This window comes from Sceloporus undulatus, chromosome 4 (genome assembly GCF_019175285.1).
Source record: "Sceloporus undulatus isolate JIND9_A2432 ecotype Alabama chromosome 4, SceUnd_v1.1, whole genome shotgun sequence".
NCBI classification, from domain to species: domain Eukaryota; kingdom Metazoa; phylum Chordata; class Lepidosauria; order Squamata; family Phrynosomatidae; genus Sceloporus; species Sceloporus undulatus.
In genome coordinates this window covers 247,302,181-247,324,800 of record NC_056525.1, presented here as the reverse complement: position 1 = coordinate 247,324,800, position 22,620 = coordinate 247,302,181, and the positions used below count along the sequence as shown (strand labels likewise).

At 43.7% G+C, this 22,620-nt stretch overlaps 1 protein-coding gene and 1 long non-coding RNA gene across 3 annotated transcripts; both read left to right on the top strand.

Annotated features, from left to right (window-relative positions):
* Positions 1-503: 503 nt before the first annotated feature.
* On the top strand, positions 504-7,924 carry LOC121928898. Its single transcript, XR_006103589.1, has 3 exons — positions 504-916; positions 2,869-2,970; positions 5,559-7,924. It is a non-coding gene; the product is annotated as an uncharacterized LOC121928898 (long non-coding RNA).
* A 5,168-nt stretch (positions 7,925-13,092) lies between these two features.
* On the top strand, positions 13,093-21,633 carry LOC121929427 (ly6/PLAUR domain-containing protein 2-like). 2 transcript variants are annotated; one of them, XM_042464987.1, is made up of 3 exons: positions 13,093-13,165; positions 18,960-19,079; positions 20,597-21,633. In XM_042464987.1, the coding sequence occupies exons 1-3, from the start codon at positions 13,093-13,095 to the stop codon at positions 20,806-20,808; spliced, it is 405 nt and encodes a 134-aa protein (XP_042320921.1). In that variant the 3' UTR covers positions 20,809-21,633. The 2 variants fall into 2 exon arrangements, with proteins under 2 accessions (XP_042320921.1, XP_042320922.1); XM_042464988.1 differs by lacking the exon at positions 13,093-13,165 and adding an exon at positions 15,729-15,813.
* The last annotated feature ends 987 nt before the right edge of the window (positions 21,634-22,620 follow it).

Sequence of the window (22,620 nt, the reverse complement as noted above, 5' to 3'; positions counted from 1 at the left end):
ACATGCCTGTGCATGCCACTAACAGGGTGCCTGCCACTGAATATTTTTCATATTGAAGATCCAGTTGGAAATTATAGATAAGAGCTTTTTTTGGCAAAATATGTTCTGGAGACTTTCTCAAAATAGATCATAGATTCATAGAGTTGGGAGAGAACACAAGGGCCATTCTGTCCAATCCTCTGCCATGCAGGAAGACACAATCAAAGCACCACTTTACAGATGGCCATTCAGCCTCTGTTTAAAAACCTCCAAAGAAGGAGATTCCACCACTTTCTGAGGGAGTGTGTTCCACCATCAAACCGCTCTTATGTCAAGAAGTTCCTTTTAATGTTGAGGGGGAATCTATTTTCCTGTAGTTTGAATCCACCGATCATTGTCCTAGTCTCTGGAGCAGCAAAAAAATCATGTCCCCTCTCAACCATCTCTTCTCTAGGTTAAACATACCCAGCTTCCTAAGTCACTCCTCATAGAGCTTGATGGTTTCCAGACCTTTCCCCATTTTGGTTGCCCTCCTGTGGACATGCTCCAGCTTGTCCATATCCTTTTTGTGTTGCCCAGAATACAACACAGTATTCCAGGTGAGGCCTGACCAAAGCAGAATAGAGTGCTTCTATCACTTTCTTCGATCCAGACACTATACATCTATTGGTGCAGCCTAGGATCCTTCCTGTTTATCACACTGGATTTCATTGTGCCTCCTCTCTTCCCATTCCCCAGCTTTTCCTTCATGCCAGGGGGATAATGTGGAATCTTATGCTTCTTGAACTGAATATTGATTGGATGGTGATTTTGTGTGATAATGGGAAGCTGAGCCATCGCCTCCAGACAAGCAGCTCCATCCCACACTGAGACGGATTCAAGAAGATGGCAGCTCTTCCAGTCTTATTGCTGATCATTGCCTTGGGAGCAAAGAGTGGTGAGTCTTTTATGGGCCAATCATGGGAAAGGAAAACAAGTTGGGTGGCACATGCACGTGCGACTCAACCACTGAGTTGCCATGAGGGATGGTGGATCTCATCTTGATCCTTGCCATCAAAGATTCCTTCATGTTATGAACATATGCTGGAGGTTGGTGTGGTAGTGTTGAGCAATTTCAAGTCCTCACAATCCAATATGGGCCACACCTAGGGACCTTATCACACAGAGCCCTTATTGTGGGCAAAACATTCTTGAAGTGTTTCTGAAGCACAAAGGTGCGATTGTCTGTCATGCTTCTAAAATGTCATTGCGGCATCCTGTTTCTCTCCTGTCAACAAAGCGTTCAAAGAGAAGCCATTTTTGTAATAACAGAAGTTCCCGTTATTACAGAAATGGCTGCTCCGCGAATGATTCGTCGATGGGAGAAGATCGGGATGTGCTTCAGTGATGTTTCGGAAGCATGTCTGGCTATCCCACCTCCACACTTCTGAAGTGTTTGGGCAACGATTCCAGTGTGGCAAGTGCCTCATGTGATAATCCCCTTGGAGTGCCACATGAGGACTATTCCAGATCTTAGATTTCAACACTAAAGCTTGAGAGACAGGAAGGTACCTTTGTGATGTGGGAGGAGGCACATTGTGGTGTTAGGAATGTGTTGCTACAAGGGGCAGCCTTGGAAATATAATGATAGAACAAGCATTGGCCACATTAAGCTACAATTGTATGACAGATTAAGCATCAGCACCAGTTGTAGAGTATGCCATTCAAACAATGCCAAGTCTAACAAATGAGGAACAGGCACATATACACACATAGTATAAAGATATATAAGTGACTACTAAAGTTAGGATCAGTGCTAGTAAAAAAAATAAAAACTAAAAACAATCTAGTTTTTTTGTTTAAACCATTTTTTGCAATAATGTTCTAATGAAAAAAACTGGAATCCTGCTTATTCTACTAATTTTATGTATTAGAAAGCTTGATAAACCATCTTTTAATGCTTTCTAACATTTGCAATTCAAAGTTATTAGGCTTTGATATGATTTGCATCTTTCAATAAAACGTTGGGAATTATATTGAGAAGTTAGGAGTACAGCACTATACCAATACAACATTATAGCACTATAGTATTAAATCAGAAAAGTTCAAATGTTACAGCCACCGGCTTAAATAACCATTGTTTTTTTTAAAAGTGCTCTTTTAAAGCAAGTTGTTTTGGCTGAACCCATGGGAGCTGAAGGATTTGTTTCTGAGGCGTCTCTTGCACTATAAAAGAGAGTGGTTAAAAAGAAGCAGCTGACACTGGATACTGGTTCAACCATGAACTGCCAATAAACTGGAAAAGTTAAAATGTTCAGCTTCAGACAGGCGTTGTTGTTCCATAATAGGCTTGGAAAATAATAATAATAGCCTGACGGTTAAAAAAAATCTATTAAAAAACAGGATTTACTTCTTTTTTTTTAAAATGTCATTTTGGTTTAAAGACTTAGGGAGCTGGGGATGTTTAGCCTGGAGAAAAGAAGGTTAAGAGGTGATATGATAGCCCTGTTTAAATATTTGAAAGGATGTCATATTGAAGAGGGAGCAAGCTTGTTTTCTGCTGCTCCAGAGAACAGGACCAGGAACAATGGATGCAAGCTGCAGGAAAAGAGATTCCACCTGAACATTAGGAGGAACTTCCTGACAGTAAGGGCTGTTCGACAGTGGAATGCACTCCTTCCTCGGAGGGTGATAGAGTCTCCTTCCTTGGAGGTCTTTAAACAGAGGCTGGATGGCCATCTGTCAGGGATGCTTTGATTTGGATTTCCTGCATGGCAGGGGTTGGACTGGATGGCCCTAGTGGTCTCTTCCAACTCTATGATTCTATGATTCTATGATTCTATGTTTAAACCATGGTTTAAACCAGCCAACCCGGTCTCTTTTTCTTCTTCTTTTGCCTTTCCTCTGCAGCTCTTTCCTTGGATTGCTACGTCTGCAATGGCACCAAGCACATGGGTTGCACCAACGTTATAACTTGTTTCCCAACGGCTCAGTATTGCACAAGATACACAGGTGGGCTTCATGACAGCACGGGGAGGAGGGAATGGGAATCACGATCCTAAATCTGAAAAACCCACAAAGATGGTAAACGTGTGTTCATTCCCATGGAATTAAGGGACCCACTTGCTCCCAGCACTACTGGTTGATCCTCTGATAGGAATTCATCGAATCACAGAATCACTATGTTGGGAGTGAACCAAGGAGCCTTGTGCAGTGGGCCCTCTACGATGTCAGGCCCAGCCTGGAGGAGGAGCTCAGAGGACTCAGAGGATGAGCTATGGAAGTTTATCGCACCAGGGATAAAACGTTCCCTGATGCGTTACAACAAGCATGAGTGTGGTCATGCGCGGAGCATGATGGGAACCCGATGGGGTCCAGAACGCGACTTTACTGCACAGGGAACGCCGCCGCCGAGCGTTCCCATAGTGTTCCCATCGGCTTTCCAGAGGGCACCATTTCTGGGAACTGTTTCAAAAGCGTTCCCAGAAATGGTGCCCTCTGGAACCCGATGAGAATGCGATGGGAATGCTTGGTGGCAGCAGCGGCGTTCTCTGTGCAGTAAAGTCACGTTCTGGGCCCCATCGGGTTCCCATCATGCTCCATGCGCGCCCGCGCTCATTGTAATGCATCGGGGAACGTTTTATCTCCGGTGCGATAAACTTCAGAGCCTCTGGGACCTGAGTCTGCAGCTGTGGAGCCTGAGTCCAGTCCTAGCTCTGCTGTGCCTGCTCCAGTTGAGCCTGTGGCATCTCTGGAGGCTCAGCAGCCCAGTCTCCCTGTGGCAGAGTTTGTGGACATGGAAGAGGGTCAAGGGGGTGTGCCTTCCTTCAGTCAGTGTAGAGCTGAAAGGGAATGCCTTTGAAGGTCGAGGAGGCTTTATCAGAAACACACTGGCAATCGGACGCACCTGAACACCTGGAGCAGCTGTAGGATGTTTGTTTAGTTGCCAATGATTATCTGACTTTCTTGGGGAAAGTACTCTGTCTCTGGCTCCCTTTGTTCCTTGGACTGAAACCTTGCTTCTTGGATTGCTGGCCCATCTTGACTTTCTGGAACTATTAACCAGCCTTATCGACCTGCCAATCTGATACCCTGGCCGTCAGACCTCTGGACAAATCCTCTTGGTAATAGATCTGGTGCTTCTGGACTTGGAATCAGAGGCTGACTTTTGCTTTACACTGGCTCTGCCAGCCAGGGGTTAGTTTGTTTGGGAACTGAGCTGGTCTTATCAGCCATTTGGCTGCTTTCCTGGACACACATTCGCTGGAGTTAGGGGAACAGGACCCTTGTGAAAGTGGGAAAAACCGCGAATAAAAATCATTTTTTTTAAATCCGAGAGAACACTTCTCTAGCAATGGTCTCCCAACACAACTCTGTAGTCAACACCTGCCAGAGGTTGATCATCAAATCGCCCTGAAGGACCTAAAAATACCTAGAGAAGTGTCAACTTTAGGAATCTCTAGGGCCTCCAGTGTGACTCTATGGGGTTAACATCTGGCACAGTCATTCTGGAGGACCTAGAGAATCCTAGAGAGAAGATATTTCATTCTCTGTTTTAAGGAAAGGCCCTTTCTGGACATAAAACTGTCAATTCCACCCAAAGTGCTGGAGCTCACCAAAGGCTAGACCTTGGAGACGTGACTTATCTGGGCAATACCCAGAATCTTCCAGACAGCTGTAGAGGAAAGGGGATACTAGGAGCTGTAGTCCAGAAAAGAAACTCTGCAGAGCTTAGAGATGTAGAGGCATGGCTTATGAGTAAATTCCTCCATTTTGTTTCATCAACTATTTTGAGTCTGCTGTTTGAGCTAGAGAGTTTGAGCTTGCTGTTTGATAGGACACATCTAGGACTGCATGTGCACTGCAGAAATAATGCAGTTTGACACCACTTTAACTGCCATGGGATCTGTAGATATTTAGCCCCCCTCCTGTGCCACAACAAACTAGGAATCCCAGGATTCCATAGCATTGACCCATGGCCGTTAAAGTGGTGTCAAGCCAGCAATATTTCAGCCAATTTTACAAGGCCTACCAACCTGACCAACCTCCCAATCTCAAGAGTGGGCAGCGGGAGACGTCTAACTTTAAACAGAGGCTGGATGGCTTTGATGGAGTATGCTTTGATCGGGTATGCTTTGATGGAGAGTTCCTGCATGGCAGGAGGATTGGACTAGATGGCCCTTGTGGTCTCTTCCAACTCTGTGATTCATTTCTATGATTCTATGATAGCTGCAACTAGGATTGCCACATCAGGACTTTCCCTGGTTCTGAGATTTCAGCACCCAAACCAGGGACCCAGGAACAACCTGTGAGAGGTTACAATGGTGATTTTATAAGAACCAGCCCTTGGGGATATCATTAAGCAGGATAATCACCTCCGACCTCTCTGAGTGTGCCATTCAAATGAAAAATCAAAGTAAACCAAGTCTGATCAATGACGAAAATATATGATACGTATGTTTTTCAAGGCAGTGCTCCCACACTGAAGTCTCATCGCAGATGTAGCTTGGATATTGCTTGGCCAAGAAAGTGCTAGCTTTCTCACCATATTTTCCTTTACCCATTCCTTTCTCCTTCCTCCCATTTCTCCTGATGTTTAGCTACAAGCACAACTGGTTTTCATCTTGAGCAAGGCTGTGCGGAAAAATGTCCCATTGCCAGAGCAACTTGGCCATCACTCTATACTTACACTTGCTGTCAGGAAAGCAGGTGCAACAGTGCGGCAAGCATAAGAAGACCCAACTGTGTCCTAGCCGTGGTTGTTTTCATCAAAACCTTAATTGGCATGAAGCTCTAACTTTGCAAGGAGAGAGGTATGGAAGACTCTACCCAAGAATGTCTACCCAATCAGCTTCCTCTCACTCTGACATCTTTAGCTGTGGTCTCCAGGACAATCTCATCTCCTACCACTTTTCATTTCTGAGTGGTCTAGTGCATCTTTGCTCCTTGGAATGGAACATATTAGGGATGGGCATTTAGGATGAACAGCCATGGACTTTGACTTACAAGAGGAACACATGGGGAAACTTTTGTGGCTTTGGTCAACCCACTCTGTGACATTTCTAGTGGAGCATCACACAATTGGTGCCTAGGAGACTCTTCCTAAAGTGTTGCATGAACTAGGGGCTATACTGACCATGGCCAGTTGAGGGACAATTTCCCAGTGCAGAATCCATTGGCTTGACCCACACTTTCTCCTTGAGATAGCCACTTATGTAATTGGAAAAATAAGAGACAATCATGTTTACAGTCTCTCTAATATCTCCCCCCATATATGCCTACTCCCCAATGTACAAAACACCTTGCAATTTTGATCTAACCTTCTTGGAAGTCTGGTTTAAGGAGGATTGATTTCTCAGCATCATCATTTGACCTGCATGAACATGTGCATATCTTAAGAGCAAAAGAGTTAGTTCTCCTAAAGGGATAGGAGACCAATTCCTTAGCAAATAAATATGCATTATTATATAATAAAAGAATAAATAATATTAAACAAGTGCAACACATATTCATTTTTACTATAATAAATATAACAAACCATTGATTCAGTGGATAATTAATTAATTAATTAATTAATACAACCTGGAGAAGGTGCGGGAAGGGCAGCTGTAAAACTGACAGTGGATTCACTGCTTCTACCAGCCATAATCCACTAATCACCCCCGAAATCATCATCACTCTTGAAATTCCTCTGGTCAGGGTCATCCCAGACCTGAGATTTCAGAGATCGAAGCAAGTAGACTAACTTAAAGCTTCCTTATCTCTCTAAGTGACAAGAGAGAATCTCATTTTACCTTGATCTAGAGACATCTTCTTTAGTTAAGATTTCTGCCTTAAGTTCCAAACAGGAAAATTTGTTCTACATGTTTTGTGTTTGAATGACAAGCCCACAGGCAGCTGTGATTGGAACTACAGTTGGCCCACCCCATATGTGGGCTTTCCATATGCAGACTTGAGGTCAAGTGGAGGGGAAGCCCTATTTAGATGAATGGTGCATGTGTCCATGGTGCGTGCGTTGTGCCGCATACAGGAGCCTGTTCCATTCATCTAAATGGGGCTTAAGCCCGCACTGAATTTGCTTTAAATGTGTGGGGTGTCCAGAACGAATCCCCTGTGTAAAACAAGGGTCCACTGTACATGCATAATGCTAAATGACACCAGCAGAGCCTACTCCTTGGTCTCAGATTTTGGCCTGGAAACTTTGCGGCCTGTTGGGATGAATGTGCCAAATGGGTTAACATGCAGATCATTGGCAGCAGTGGCATCACTAGGAGGGTGCAGGGGGTTCAATCCTCACTGGGTCACATCTCAAAAGAGGGGTGACACCTGGTTGGGCACTCCTCCTGCTGCGGGGTGAGAAATGGCAAATGTGTGCCCCTGGATTTGCCATAGCGGATATCTCCTCCTGAGGAGGGAGCTGCTGTCTTAGAGAAGGAGAAGAGCCAACAAGTCCCCCCAGCGTTCATCATGGCAATGGTCCCCTTCTGAGGAGGGATCTGCTGTGGCAGCAAAGGAGAAGGGCCAGTGAGTCCCTCCTGGGTTCGCCTTGGCAGCACCTTCCTCATAAGGCAGCCACCTCACTGTGGCAGTGGGACCATCTTTGAGAGGAGATAGAGACAGGCCAGCATGTCCTTTTGGCTGCCGCTGCCACCCCACCAGGTCGTCCCCCTGCACCAGGTGACACCATGGGAATGCCACTGATATGCGGTATATGCATTAAAAGAAAATGCCTGTGGACAGGTGGAGTTGCAGTTCAGATTCAGAGATCTTTGATAGAATTCCCCTCCCCAAAAGATTTCACTGCAAGAGAGCTGTAAACCTCATGCCAACCACACAGGCAGAAAATGCAGGCGTGTTCAGCAAAACTCTAAAGCCACGAAAGCAAAATAATAGAAGAAGCGGTGTTCATAGTTCAGCCAGTTTCAGGTAAGACATACCGAACCACCCTTCTAGTATCATCATATTATTCTAGGCGACTGAATTGGAGGACAGTGCTCAGCTTCACACCCTTGGTAAAAGGAGAATGACAAATGAAGTGCCGATTCCTGTGATATCCAGGAAACAGTTGAGGCTGTCACACCGCATTCGAGGTGGAGATGTTAGCTTTTAAAGATGGTGGTGCACATGCTGGTAACCTCAGACCTGGACTTTTGCAATGTACTGTATATCAGGTTATCTCCGGACCAAGTTCGGAAACTTCAGTTAGTTCAAAACAGGGCAGCCAGATTGGTTAGGGATACATCGAAGAGGGATCATATTACACCAATATTAAAATATGTCCACTGGTTACCAATTAATTTCCAGGCAAGGTACAAAGTGTTGGTTATTACCTTTAAAGTACTACCTGGTTTGGGTCCAGGTTATGTACAGGATCGCTTCCTTCCATATAATCTGCACCACACACTCAGGTCTTCTGGTGGACATTTACCTCCGTCATCTAGGACTAGACTGGCAACTTTTACCCAGAGGACTTTTCTTTAGTCATTCCTAGACAATGAAATAACTTGCCAGAGGAGATTTGACAGCTGGATGTAAAAGAGCATCATAAACCAGTCTTATTTAGCAGGTCTATGCAGATGACTTTAAAGTGTGAATTTTAAGTGGTGAATTTGAAAATACAGATGGATGGTTTTAATACAGTCAGCCCTCCATATCCAAGGATTCAAGCTTCCATGGTTTGAAAATATTTTAAAAATAAATAAATTCCCAAAAGCAAACCATGATTTTGCTATTTTATACAAGAGACACTATCTTACTATATCACTGTATTTAATGGGACTTACACACCCACAGATTTTGGTATCAACGGTAGGGTCCTGGAATCAAACACCAGTAGATACCAAGGGCCCATTGTATGCATTTGTCTTATTTGTTCTTTTATATTGATGTTGTGTGTTTTTAACAGATTATGTGTATTTTTAACCTATCTCATATGCTCTATATTAATCGGTTGTTGTTCCCCTCTTCAGTCCATGGGAAGAGGTGACTAAGAAATAATAAAAATATCAAACTGATATTGGTCTTATATGTTCTTTTAAACTGACGTTATGCATTTTTATTGGTTTATGTGTTTTAACTGATGTTATGTGCTATATTGTAATCTGTTGCTGCACCCAGCCTTGATCTCTGGTGAGAGACTGGTAAGAAATAACACCAACAATTTAGGAATCATCCTGTTTAGATTTTCACCATGAGAAAAATAAGAGATATTGTTTCATCCTTGTGATATTCCATGAACTGCAAGTCTGAGCAACCACAGTCTGCAGAACCAATGGTGATGAAGTGCAATCCAGGCAACATCTGGAGGGCTGCATGATTCTTGTTTCTAGCCTGTATCTCAATGTTGGTTTAAACTGGACCTATTGAATCAATAGTAATTTGTCAATGCTTAGGTTCCTTCAGTTGATTCAATGGGTGGAACCTCTCCTAATTGACCATTGATATCAGCTTAATATTAAAAGGAGGTTTGGTCACTTAGTCCCTGGAAGTGCTCTGATGTGAAAACAATAGCCTGCCCAAATATGGAGTTCCAGCAGACTTGGTTTGGGACCACTAGCGCATGTAGGCAGGTCTTTTTAGGCTCGAATCTGCACAATCCCTTCACATAGGTGTGTGATGGGGGCAATGCATCTGGTTCTTGCCAAAGGGCACTTCACTCTGGAGATGACACCTTTTTGCATGAAAGAGATGAGTCTTTTTGCAAGACTCATCTCTTCCTACAAGCCTACCCTCCCAATTCCGTCTGAGACCATCTCCCCCCTATTGTTTTTGATATATAAATAATAATAATAAATAAACTTTTTATTTGTATCCCGCTCCTTCCCAAGATCAGGGCGGCTTACAGCAATAATAAAACAATTCATACAATACAATAATAAAATCAAAAATTACATATACATTATACAAAAAAATTAAACAGACTAAAAGCCCCCATTAGCCCATCCTCTTTGCCACAGGAGAGGAGGGAGGCCCACAGGATTTTAAGCGGGGAATGCCTGCTGGAATAGAAAGGTCTTTAGATCCTTTCTGAATTGGGCCAGGGAGGTAGCCGAGCGGAGCTCAGTGGGCAGCGTGTTCCAAAGGGCCGGGGCGGCGATGGAGAATGTCCTCCTCGTGGTGGAGGTGAGCCTGGCCCCAGGCACCTTCAGTAATTGCTGCCCAGATGTTCTGAGGGTGCGGGACGGAATATACGGGGAGAGGCGGTCCTTCAGGTATCCTGGGCCCAAGCCATTTAGGGCTTTATAGGTGATCACCAACGCCTTATATTGGGCCCGGAAGCGAATAGGCAGCCAGTGAAGATCTTTCAACACCGGTGTTATATGGCTGGCCCTGGAGATGCCAGTGACCAACCTGGCTGCCATATTCTGCACCATTTGTAGCTTCCGGGTTTGGTATAAGGGTTGCCCCATGTAGAGTACGTTGCAGAAATCCAATCTCGAGGTTACCAGAGCGTGTACTACAGTTTCAAGGTCTCTCTGGGCCAGGTATGGGCGCAGCTGGCGAATAAGCCGAAGCTGATAACAGGTGCTCTTGACCGTCGCATTCACCTGAGCAGTCAGGTGAAGCGACGAGTCAAGAAGCACTCCCAGACTGCGCACGGAGTCCTTCACAGGGAGCGTGACCCCGTTCAGGACAGGTGGAACCACCGCCATTCCTGGACCAGGGGAACCTATCACAAGTACCTCCGTTTTCTCTGGATTCAGCTTGAGTCGGTTTTCCCTCATCCAGCCCATTACTGACTCTAGACAGGCCACGAGAGGAGAGACGCCGTCCTCAGTCACTGCATCAGTCGGAGACATAGAGAAAATGATTTGGGTGTCATCAGCGTACTGATAACCCCGCGCCCCATGTCTCTGGATGATCTCTCCCAGCGGTTTCATGTAAATGTTAAATAGCATGGGAGACAGAATGGCTCCCTGAGGGACCCCAGTTGTCAGGGCCCGCTCATCGGAGCACACGTCTCCCAGCTGCACCATCTGGGACCTCCCGGAGAGGTAGGACCGGAACCACTGGAGCGCAGTGCCCCCGATTCCCACCTCTGCCAGGCGCCCCAGAAGGATACCATGGTCTATGGTATCGAAAGCCGCTGAGATGTCCAAGAGCACCAGCAGGGACACGCTTCCCCTGTCGATGCCCAGACGGAGATCATCGACCAAGGCGACCATGGCCGTCTCAACCCCGTAATCCGCCCGGAAGCCAGTTTGAAATGGGTCTAGATAATCCGTTTCATCCAAGACCGCCTGAAGCTGGATTGCAACCGCCCTCTCGATCACCTTACCCAAGAATGGCAGCAGCGAGACTGGCCGATAATTGTTATGTACCAGGGGGTCGAGGGAGGGCTTTTTTAATAAAGGTTTTACTGTGGCCAATTTTAATTCCGATGGAAATTGCCCATCCCTGAGAGATGTATTAATTATCCGGCGTAACAAAAGTGTCACTGCCGGTCCCCCCTGGGCCGCTAACCATGAGGGACAGAGATCAAGAGAGCAGGTTGTCTTCCGAACACTTCCGAGGATCTTGTCCACATCATCGGTACTCACCAACTCAAACTGATCCAGTTTAATAAAGTCCACGGAGGCTCTGGATGCCTCTACCCTCAGTTCTGCTTGAATGTCGGCGTTAAGACCTTCGCTTATCCGAGAGGTTTTATCCACGAAAAAGTCGTTAAATTTGTCACAGCAGGCCTTAGAAGGTTCAAGGATCTGGTTCAGGGCAGGAGGGAGCTGAGTTAGTTCCCTGACCACCCTGAACAACTCTGCCGGACGCGACTCCGGGACGCGACACGAGCACCATAGAACGAGTTCTTTGCTGCTCGTATCGTATATACTAATTCATGGTTTTAATAGTTTATTATATGTTATAATATGTTTTTAATCTTGCTTGAATTTACTTCTTTTAATATGTATCTTTAGATGTGAATTTTTAATTGTTCTTATTGTCTGTTTTTAACGATATTGTACACCGTTTTGATCGTAGGAAAAACGGTTAACAAATACACAATTTATTATTATTATTGTTGTTGTTGTTGTTGTTGTTGTTGTTATTATTATTATTATTATTATTAACATCTCTAGACTGATTACCCTGCCATTTCCCCCAAACCATGGCCATTCCTCCTCCTGGAAAAAAATTCTTTTAACTCCTGATAAACTGCCTCAAGACCCATTTCGCCTTATAAAATGCCTGCACTGTGTTGCCCTCAGATGCCATCTGACCCATATCATGCTTTCCATGGTCTCCTCTCCAGGAAAAGTATGGAAATGGGATAGTGGAGACTTAGGGATGTAGAGAGGGTAATATTTACCCTCTCTACATCCCTAAGCCTCTGTTATCCAATTTCCATACTTTTATTTCTGTTAGCTCTGAATGGTGCTTTGTTTGAATTACTATTGTGTGTTTGGGTGCACTCTTGCATATTTCTAAATAAAAACCTTCTTAAGTCCCCAAACCTGGAGTCCTGCCTCAGTTAGTACTGGTATAAACAGGTGCAAACAACCCTCAAGTTGGTAAGTTTCTTGAGCTAAGCAAATTCCCCCAAACATTCAAAGGAGATGCTGACACAGTTGCCAAGAACCCCAAGTCTCACTCCACTTTTCTTTGGGTAACAGGATGACTGAAGATCTTTAAGGTCTCTCATTCATTGGGCCACCATAAGTCCAAAGTGACTTGATGGAAAACAACAACAACATCTACATGTATCATAGAAAGGTAAAGAAATCAAAGACAGAGAAAGCATGCAGAGGCTCTTTGGATTAGATAACCTTTCTTAAACAACAACATCCTAGTAGATGTAAGGCAACCTTTACCTTACCACGTAAAATGATCATCGCTATTATTGTTCATTTTAAAAAAGTACCCCCACCACAATGATTCATTGCCCTTTGTGAAAATTCAAGAAACACTTGGGTGTGTGGAGAAGACTAAATGAGGGGTGTGTGTCTGTTTGGTTTTTCAGTAATCTAATCCCCTCAAGCTTGAAAACAAACCCGTTTTTTTGGTATAATATTGTTCCAGAGCAGGAGGCGATGTTTAGTAAAACACCACTTCCAGGAGCAAAAGGCAGAGAGAGAGAGAGAGAGAGAGAGAGAGAGTATTGACTTTGTGTTGGCAGAGCAGTAAACCTGGAATCCTAAAATGGTGAAGAATTTTGCAAGAGGCAAGATGCTCCTCTCAACATTGCTGGCTGCTCTTTTCTGTGCTGAGTGTGGTAAGGCTCTTTTTATTTAAATGCTTTTTCTATTTAGTTTGGAGGAAATAAAAGAAGGTGAGACATTGGTTTATTGCATGGTGCTTCATGTGATATCCAGTGCACCTGCCCAATTCAGAGGCTGAATCTCCCTTATACGAATGCTGGGGGACAAAATTTTAGAATTAGAGCTTTTTGGATCTTGCAATGTTTGCATAGACTCAATGAGATATCTTGGAGATGGGACCCAAATCTAAACATGGATTTCATTTATGTTTTGCATACACCTCATACACATAGCCTGAAGGTAATTTTATACACAACATTTTTTCATAATTTTGTGCATGCAACAAAGTTTGTGTACCTTGAACCATCAGAAAACAAAGGTGTCACTATCTCAGCCACCCATGTGGACCATTTCAGATTTTGGAATAGTTTGGATAAAGGAGACTCAAACTGTACCCCTGCTTCTGTGATTTTTCAAAAGGAGCTGGTCCCTAAGGGCTTGAAAACCAAGTCTTAAAAGTGAGCAAATATCAGACTCAAGAGTTAGAAAAGGACATGCTCACATTTACAGATTCAAGCACTATTCTGTGGCATTTGTGAATCCGAGACCTACATTATATGGTATGATAAGTCCTTTTGCTTTGAAGGTAGATTTTATCCACCGATATGAGGCTATACTATCAAATGACATTTGAGTTGTGTTTGTTAAGACATTACTCACAGCTTATCATTTGATCACTCTACTGCTAAGTATATGGGATCATCAATTATCTCTGCTGGAAAACAATGAGGTGACATGACTTGATACAGAACTCTGTCTGAAAACTGGAAGCTGCTGCCTTCAGATGATCAACGTGTTAAACTATTCTTAAATCCCCTAACTTACTTGCCTGGGACTGAGATGGAAGAAACCTACTTGTGGTAACATATCAGTATGCCCAAAGCAAAGGATCTTTTAGCACCTTTGAGATTGAGCGAAAGAAGTTGAAGCACTACCATTTGTAGGTTTTCCCCAGCAAGGAAGCAAGGAAAAGAAAGTGAGGTGTAGGAATGACAGAGAAAGTAGAGGGGAAAGAGTTGGATTCACCATTTTGAGTGACTTCAGCACGGACCCCTGAGGCAGTTGTCCTCCTTTTCCCTGACATGTCCAACATTTCCACCTTCTGTCCAGGAAGGATTCCAAAACGTCCTCTCTTTGGAGCATGACCAAAGGAGCCTGAATTTAGATTTATAGGAGCGTTGTTAGCTTTTATTTGGGAATGTCCTACAATTTTATTGGATGCCCTACCTTTTGCGTTGCCTAGTCCTCCTTTGCGGTGGAGACATCTGGTCACCCTGCCCTGGGGGATTGCAGCTTTTAGGGAAATAGATAAACTCAAGGAAAAGAGATTCCACCTCAACCTTTGGAAGAACCTCCCGAGGGTAAGAGCTGCTTGACAGTGGAAGATGCTGCCTTGGAGGATGGTGGAGTCTGTTTTAAGACAAAGGTTGATGGACATCTGCCACAGGGAGGGCTTTGATGGTGTTTTCCTGCATGGCAGAATGGGGTTGGATTGGATGAATCTTGGGGTCTATTCCAATTCTAGGATTCTATGATTCTGTGTGGAAAGAACATATGGAAATTCTATCATTTGTCCCAACTAGACTTCAGTTGTTGAATGGTGAGTCAAGTAAGTCCAGTTAATTCAATAGCTCTACTCTGGCCAAGACTAACAATAGCATTCAGGCAAGATCTCTGGGGAAATTATTTGCAAAGCTCTTAAGAGCCAGTGTGGGTTTGTGTGTTTCACTAGGTTCAAATCCTCAAATTTGAATAGATTTAACCAGGGTTCATATCATCACATAATCCTGGAAACCCACTGGATCACCTTGGGCAAGTCATACTCTCTCAGCCTAAGAAGAAGCCAATGACAAATGTATCTGTGACAGGGTTACCATGCATCAGAGTGGACTTCAAGGCACATAACAAAAAGAATGTAACAATAAAGTCCAAAAGAGAATTATAAATTTAAATGTTTGTGTGGCATAGTGGTTTGAGTATTGGACTGTGACTCTGGAAACCAGGGTTCGCTTCCCAGTTTGGTCATGAAACCCACTGGGTGACTTTGGGAAAGTCACACTCTCTCAGCCTCAGGAAAAGGCAATGGCAAGCCTCTTCTGAACAAATCTTGCCAAGAAAAACCCAAGATAGATTTGCCTAAGAGTCAGCATAAATCAGAAACAACCTGAAGGCACACAACAACAGCAGCAGCAGCAACAACAACAACAATTTATTTGTTTGGGCAATACAAAATGATACATTAAAATACCCCCCTCCCCCCATCTGCCAGTGTCAGGAATTTGAACTAAGACCTTTGCTTTTGGGCATCTCTCTTTTATTTGTCTTTGGGCTCAACTTGGAATCTGAGAAGCTTGGGAAAGTGGAAAAAGAAGGAAGGAGGGGAGATTCCATTTCAGAAGCTTGGCAAATGGTTTGAACAAGCAAAATCTATTTCCAGTTTACATTAGTAGATTTTGCTAATCACTTCTTCATTTCTTACTCTGGTGCAATAGTTTGTTTATAGAATAATGGTCTTTCTGGGAAAGCTTTGAAATTATAATGCAAAATCCAGATAAACAAAATAAGGAGCATCAAATGTATTTTATGAACACAGCAAAATCTGGTACAGTAGAGTATATTTTGTGCTAATCTCTCTTTGCTTCTGTGGTCAAAGTACTAAGTCACAGTATTGTTGTGTGTCTTCAAGTCATTTCTGACTTATGGTGATGCATAAATCACAGGGTTTTCTTAGCCAAATTTGCTCAGATAAGGTAATGAGGTTTTCTTGGCAAGCTTCTTCAAAAGGCATTTGCCATTGGCATCCTCTGAGGCTGAGAGTGTGTGACTTTCCCAAGGTCACCCAGTGGATTTTCAGGCCTGAGCTGGGATTCGAACCTTTGTCTCCAGAGTCCAATGCTCAAACCACAATGGGCTATAATTTTGCTGATTTATATTTCTGGGGGTCTAATATCCTAAAGAAACCAGATCCTGACTGATCTTGGAAGCCAAGCTGGGTCAGCCTTGGTTAGTACTTGGATGGGAGACCACAAACGAGTACCAGGTGCTGTCAGTTCTATTTCAGAGGAAGGAACTGGCAAAATCACCTCTGAGGATCCCTTGCCTAAGAAAAACCTACAAAATTAATGGGGTCACCATAACTTGACAGGCTTTGAAGGTGTGTGGATATACACACACAGTTCTGGAATGAACAGTTTCACACTAGACATTTTCTAAAGTTCCTTCTGCCTGTCAAATCCATCACTAAGTGGTTTAGGGCTAGAGACGTTTGCCTAAATTTACACCATCCACACTAGACAACTACAACACTTTGATATCACTTTAACTCTCATGGCTCTGTAGTACAGAATCCAAAGATTTGTGGTTTGCTGCAGTGTGGCATACCGGTTTGAGTGTTGGACTACGACTCTGGAGACCAGAGTTCGAATCCCCACTCAACCATGAAACCTACTGGGCAAGTCACACTCTCTCAGCCTCTGGGGAAGATAAAGGCAAATCTCCTCTGAATAACTCTTGCCCAGAAAAACCCAGGATAGATTCGCCTTAAGGTCTCCATAAGTTGGAAATGATTTGAAGGAACATGACAACAATAGAAAGCTCTAGTGCATATTTCAGTCAGAGCATTCTAGCAGAGATTTGTTAGATCCAGGCTACAAGAACGACAGAACCACAGCAGTTAAAACGGTATCAGAGTGTGATCTTCATGAAATGCAGATGCATCCCAGTTTAACATGTTTGCCCACTTGCACTATACAAGTCCATATGCTTTATCCCAGACTCACCAAACCTGATGGGATTCAAAGCAAAGCACATTAGCAAAGTTTTGGACCTAGTCCATCAGCTTTATTGGGTAATCCCTCAACAAATAATAATTGGATTTTTTGTTTTGTTTTGTTTTGCTCTAGCCTGCAGCGTGCATTTATGAACCCAGCTTGATATTCGTAGTTAGGCCGACATCCTGGACGTTTTCATGCAAGTTCAGATTTGATCACAAAGGCCAGTCTTTCCTTAGAAAAATTGTTAGATTTGGTTGATTTTGCATGGAAGTTGGCATGAAAAATGTTTAAGGACTGAAGGTATTGCTACTTAAACTTGTGTTTCCTTCCTGTCATAAGCAAAACTGGCTGCATCTGCACTGCAGAATGAATGCAGTTTGCCACTGCTTTACCTGCCATGGTTCTGTCTTATGGAAGTCTGAGATTTGTAGTTTGTTGTGGCACCAGAGCTCTCTAATAGAGGCAGCATCTGCACAGCAGAACTAATGCAGTTTGACACCGCTTTAACTGTCATGGTGCCATCTTATGGAATCCTGGGATTTGTAGTTTGTTTCGGCACCAGAGTGCTCTAACAGAGAAGGCTAAATATCTCACAAAACTACAAACCCAGGTATTTCATAGCATTGAGCCACAACAATAAAGCAGTGCCAGTCTGCATTATTTCTGCAGTGCAGATGCATCCTCAATCAACTTGAGTAGCACATGATATATTCCTTCAATGGCTAACATTGGAAAGAGAAAAACTACCTGCAGTACAGGATGCACAAAGCAGGTCTATGTCAGGCCACCGCCTCAGGTCTCATGGAAGCAGGGCCTCTTGTAAGATCTCAGGATTCCTCTGAGTCTGAGAAATCTTGTGGAAAGCTTAAAACCCATCCAAATCATGCTATTGGTTTGTTGACACAGGAGGAGAGAAGCTTAAAGCTGACTCTGGCCTCCTGTTTCCTCTTAGCATTTTAGGAGTTTGGAAACAGGATGCGGGGCAATGGATGAACTCTGGTAGGATTGGTGAATCTGCTCTCAGTTTTAGGGGTGCTCTTCCCAGTTCAAGGCTGTATGGGAACCATCTGGGTGCTGTACCCTGAAATTTGACATGGGATGGGGGAGATCTTTTACAACCTGCAATACCTATGTGAAGTGTATGTCTGGAACAGCAGGAGAGGATTCACCATTCTGTAGCATGCGATCCAGTGACTACATGTTTTTTTGAGCTGCAACTAGTTGCAATCCCAGGTCTCTTAAATTGTTGTTAACTGCCCTCAAGTTGATCCTTACTCATGGTGACCCTGTGAATGGGACATCTCCAAGCCATGCCATCCTCCACTGCTCTGCTCAGGGCCTGTAAATTCATACCCATGACCTCCTTAATAGAGTCCATCCATCTAGCATGTGGTCATCTTCTTTTTCTACATCTTTCCATCTTGCCTAGCATTATTGTCTTTTCTAATGAATTGTATCTTCTCATGATGTGGGCAAAGTGCAACAGCCTCAACTTGATCATCTTGGCTTCCAGGGAGAGTTCAGGCCTGATCTGTGAAAGGACCCATCCATTTGTCCTTTTGGATGTCTATGGTATCCTCAGCACTCTTCTCTAGTGCCACATTTGGAATGAATTGATTTTCTGCTTATCCACTTTCCTCACTGTCCAGCTCTCACATCCATACATGGTAATAGGGAAAACGATGGCTTGTATGATTCTAAACCTCGTGCTCAGTAGGATATCTTTAGATTTTAGGACCTTTTCTAACTCTCTCATAGCTGCTCTCCCCATTCCCAGTCTTCTACTGATCTCTTGACTGCAGCCCCCATTCTGATTAATGTTTGACCCAAGATATGGGAACTTTTTTACTATCATTTCAAAATGCTGCAGCCAGAATGCATTAGTCTGAAGAGTAAGGCTTCTCCAAAGTAGCCCTGTAGACCAGCTTGGCTAATGAAAGATGTTTCCCTCCCCCAAACCCTCTTTTTCTCACAGTCCCAGCGTTGCAGTGTTACTCCTGCCAGGAGCCCACCACCTCTTGGAAATGTACGACCATCGTTGATTGCAAGGCGGAGGAAACCATGTGCAAGACAACAATGTACTCCCTCGAGGATGGTAAGAGACCAGGTGGCCTCATCTCTGCAGCGCTGACTTGGGACAGGAGGCGTCATCTATTTTATTACAGCTGACCTTCAATGGAAGGAAGGAAGCATGCTTCTTCCCAGCTTGTGAAACCATCTGTCCTTTTGAGAAGGATAAATTGGATGCTGAATTTTGGGAGCTATAGCTGGAGCTGGAGTTGTTGCAGAGAGTTGGATGAGATGATGACCAGAGGCCCCTTTCAGCACTTATCATTCTATGATTCTGGCTGCAACTGCACTGCAGAATCAATGCAGTTTAACACAGTTTAAACTGCTGTGGTTTAATGCTATGGGATTCTGGGATTTGTAATTTTATGAGATATTTAGTCTTCTCTGTCAAAGCGCTCTGGTGCCACAATAAACTGCAAATCCCAGGATTCTATAGGATGGAGCCATGACAGTTAAAAGCAGTGTCAAACTGCATCATTTCAGAAGTGTAGTTGCAGCCAAAATGGGTGTATCTACACTGTAGAAATATTGCAGTTTGACCCCCCCCTTTAAGTGATTCAGTTCCATTTTATGGAACCCTGGGATTTGTAGTTTTACAAGGTCTTTCGACTTCTCTGCCAAGGAGTGCTGGTGCCTCACAAAACTGGAAATTCCAGGATTCTGTGGATTGGAACTGTGGAAGTTAAAGTGGGTTCAAACTGCATTATTTCTACAAAGTAAATGCACCAAAGATTTCTGAGTCTGGCCTGATCCAGAGCTTTGAATTATTGTGTTTTTTGAGCTACTCCAACTGTCAGCATGGACATTTTTTTTGAAGCTGTAGTCTGAAAGAGATATGATTTCAAAGCTGTTGTCTGATCCCTTGGCCTTTTCCAACAGTATGGTTTTGATAAAAGCCCATTCTATATCAATCTATTCCTTCCCCCTAGAGATGGTGAAATCTGAGGCCTTCTAGATGTCATTGGACTGCACTGGACAGAATTTCTCATCCTTGGAAGTACAGGCTAGGGCTGCTGCAGGTTGCAGTTCAATAATATCCAAGTGGCCACAAGATAACAAAAACACCATATCCAGATGGTAGTAATATACCCTTCAAATTCCCAATGTGGCAGGCAGAGTCCCAATTAATTCTTTGCTGTCCTACTTTTCCAGCTGCTTTTAAAAGGTCCCAATCTCTCTCCTCCCACTCTCCCCCTTTGTCTTCAGCCTACATCAATTGCTGCCAACTGAGTTCAAAGTGCAAAAGGAGTTTGCACTCAGTTAATGGGGAGGAGAAGAATCTTGCAATTCCCTGTAGGCTGGGGCCAAAGCAAATTGTAGCAGCCTCCCTTTAGCTTGTTGGTTCTTCCTCATCAACATCTTTTGCTATCTAGACCATACCCTGAGTTTCCTCGGCCACATGTGTCCCTGTTTTCATCTGTGAAATATTTTGATAAGAAGTTGGTTGTAAAGATCGTCTTCTGCACTGTGGCTGATTTCACCTAGAGCTGATCTTTCTAACTTTTTCTAATCATTCCTCCTCTTCCTCCTCTTTTCCTGCAGTTTATCCATTCCTGGGCGATTCAACCGTCACACGGTCTTGTTCCGCAAAATGCATCCCATCGGACGTGGATGGGATTGGCACAACACGCCCAGTTGCTTGTTGCAACATAGACCTCTGCAACTTTGATGGTGCAGCCAGTATCCAAATGAGTTCCCTTCTGGTGGTAGTCTCCATTGCCTCCTCCTTCATCCTGCTCAGGTCCCAACTCTGAGGAAGAAGACCGAAGCTACAGATATTGAAGAACCTACCTGATCAAATCTAATTTCGTCAAGTTTTTTCAGCTAGTTTGCACATGGCTTTCCCTACAGTTTTGATCCTGTTTTGATCGTCAAGGATGAAATACAATTGGACCTCCACATTTGCGACTTCGAGGGCTTTGATTATTTGCGGATTTGATTAATATGTTATTTCCAGGAATTTCTAGGTCCTCCAGTGCGACTCTGTCAGAGGTTGACCATATAGTTGCATTGGAAGACCTAAAGAATCCTAAATAAAATATTACTTCAAGCATTTATAGGTCCTCCAGCATGATTCTATGGTTAATTTGTGGCAGATGTTGGCCATAAAGTTGTGCTGGAGAACAGAGAGATTCTTAGAAAATTGTTCTCCCAGGTTTTTTAAAATTTGAGGATTTTTCACTTTCGGAGGAGTCTTGTGCCCCTAACTCCTTTGAATGTGGAGGGCCCACTGTAAACCAGGGCAAGGCTAGGCCCTCTCATGAAGTAGAGCAAGGTGGCTGTCTCAGGCAGCAGATTCGAGATGGAATAAAAGGGCAGCAAACTATTTGTGGTTTACTGAATTTTATTTTTTTGCTGGGAAGAAGTATTTGCAGGTTTCTGTGTTTTGGCTGCCAAAATACTTGGGCTGGCTTTAGATACTGGGCATCTTTATTTGGGTGGGTAAGGCAGAACCAATTGTTGCTTTGCCTCAGGTGGAAAGATGTCATGGGTCTGTCTTGTCTGAAGCAGAGCCAAAGTTACTTGCTCTAAACAGGGGCAATCCTGTCCATTCAGTTCTGCAAAAATAAAAAAGGAATCAGAGATGTTATCTGTATATTGTTTGGGAGTGTTGTGGTGCCACTACGTATGGATGTACTTTATGGATGGATGCCTTACACATAGATGCACCTAGAGCATAGGCAACCATATTGGATGCATGTCAGATATGGATATACAGTATGAATGGACATTTGGTTGCACAGTCAATTACACACTTGGTGTCTCAATTCCGTTGTCCAAGACTGCCATGAAACACAAGGGTTGCATAGCTCCATGTATGTGTAACAATGCATGTGAAAATTTGCATTATGCAACTCAAAGGCAGGACTTCAGCCATCAATTCCCTAAGTAGAAACCACTGATAGCTCCATGGATTCTTTCAATTCCCTCTTAAAGGCCTTCAGGTTGGCAGCCAGCGCTATATACTGTGAGAGAGAATTCCATAGGAGTTGTCTGAGGATGCATTTCCTTTTATCTCTCCTGAATTTCCTAATATCTAACTTTACCTGTTGACTGAAAAACAACTAGGACATCATCTTCAGACCCCATCCCATTACAAATCTGAATTGTTTACAATGCTTCCTTGTCTCAATCTGAGCTTTGCACTGTACACTGTATGAAGTACATACAGTACAGTACACAGTTCAAGAAAGATATCAACATGCTGGAATATGTCCAGAGGAGGGCAACCCAAGTTGTTCTGGAAACCACCAAGCCCTAGCGGGAATGACTTAAGGAGTATGTTTAGCCTGGAGAGAGATGGCTGAGAGATGATGTGATAGCCACCTTTAAATCCTGGAAGGGATATGGTGTGGAAGATGGAAAAAGTTTCTTTTCTGCAGCTCCAGGATCTAGAATGTGAGTCAAATGACAATCAAATCAAATACAAATGACAGGAAAAGAGATTCCATCTAAACATTAAGAGCAGTTCAACTATGGAATGATCTGTCTGGGTGGAATCTCTTTCTTTGGAGGTTTCTAAACAGAGGTTGGATCGCCATCTTTCAGGAGGGATTTAGTTGTTT

Coding starts and splice junctions, on each gene's coding strand:
- LOC121929427 (XM_042464987.1), top strand. CDS start 13,093: ATGGTGAAGAATTTTGCAAGAGGCAAGATGCTCCTCTCAACATTGCTG. Junction 13,166..18,959: donor TCTTTTCTGTGCTGAGTGTG/GTAAGGCTCTTT, acceptor TTTTTCTCACAG/TCCCAGCGTTGCAGTGTTAC. Junction 19,080..20,596: donor AATGTACTCCCTCGAGGATG/GTAAGAGACCAG, acceptor CTTTTCCTGCAG/TTTATCCATTCCTGGGCGAT.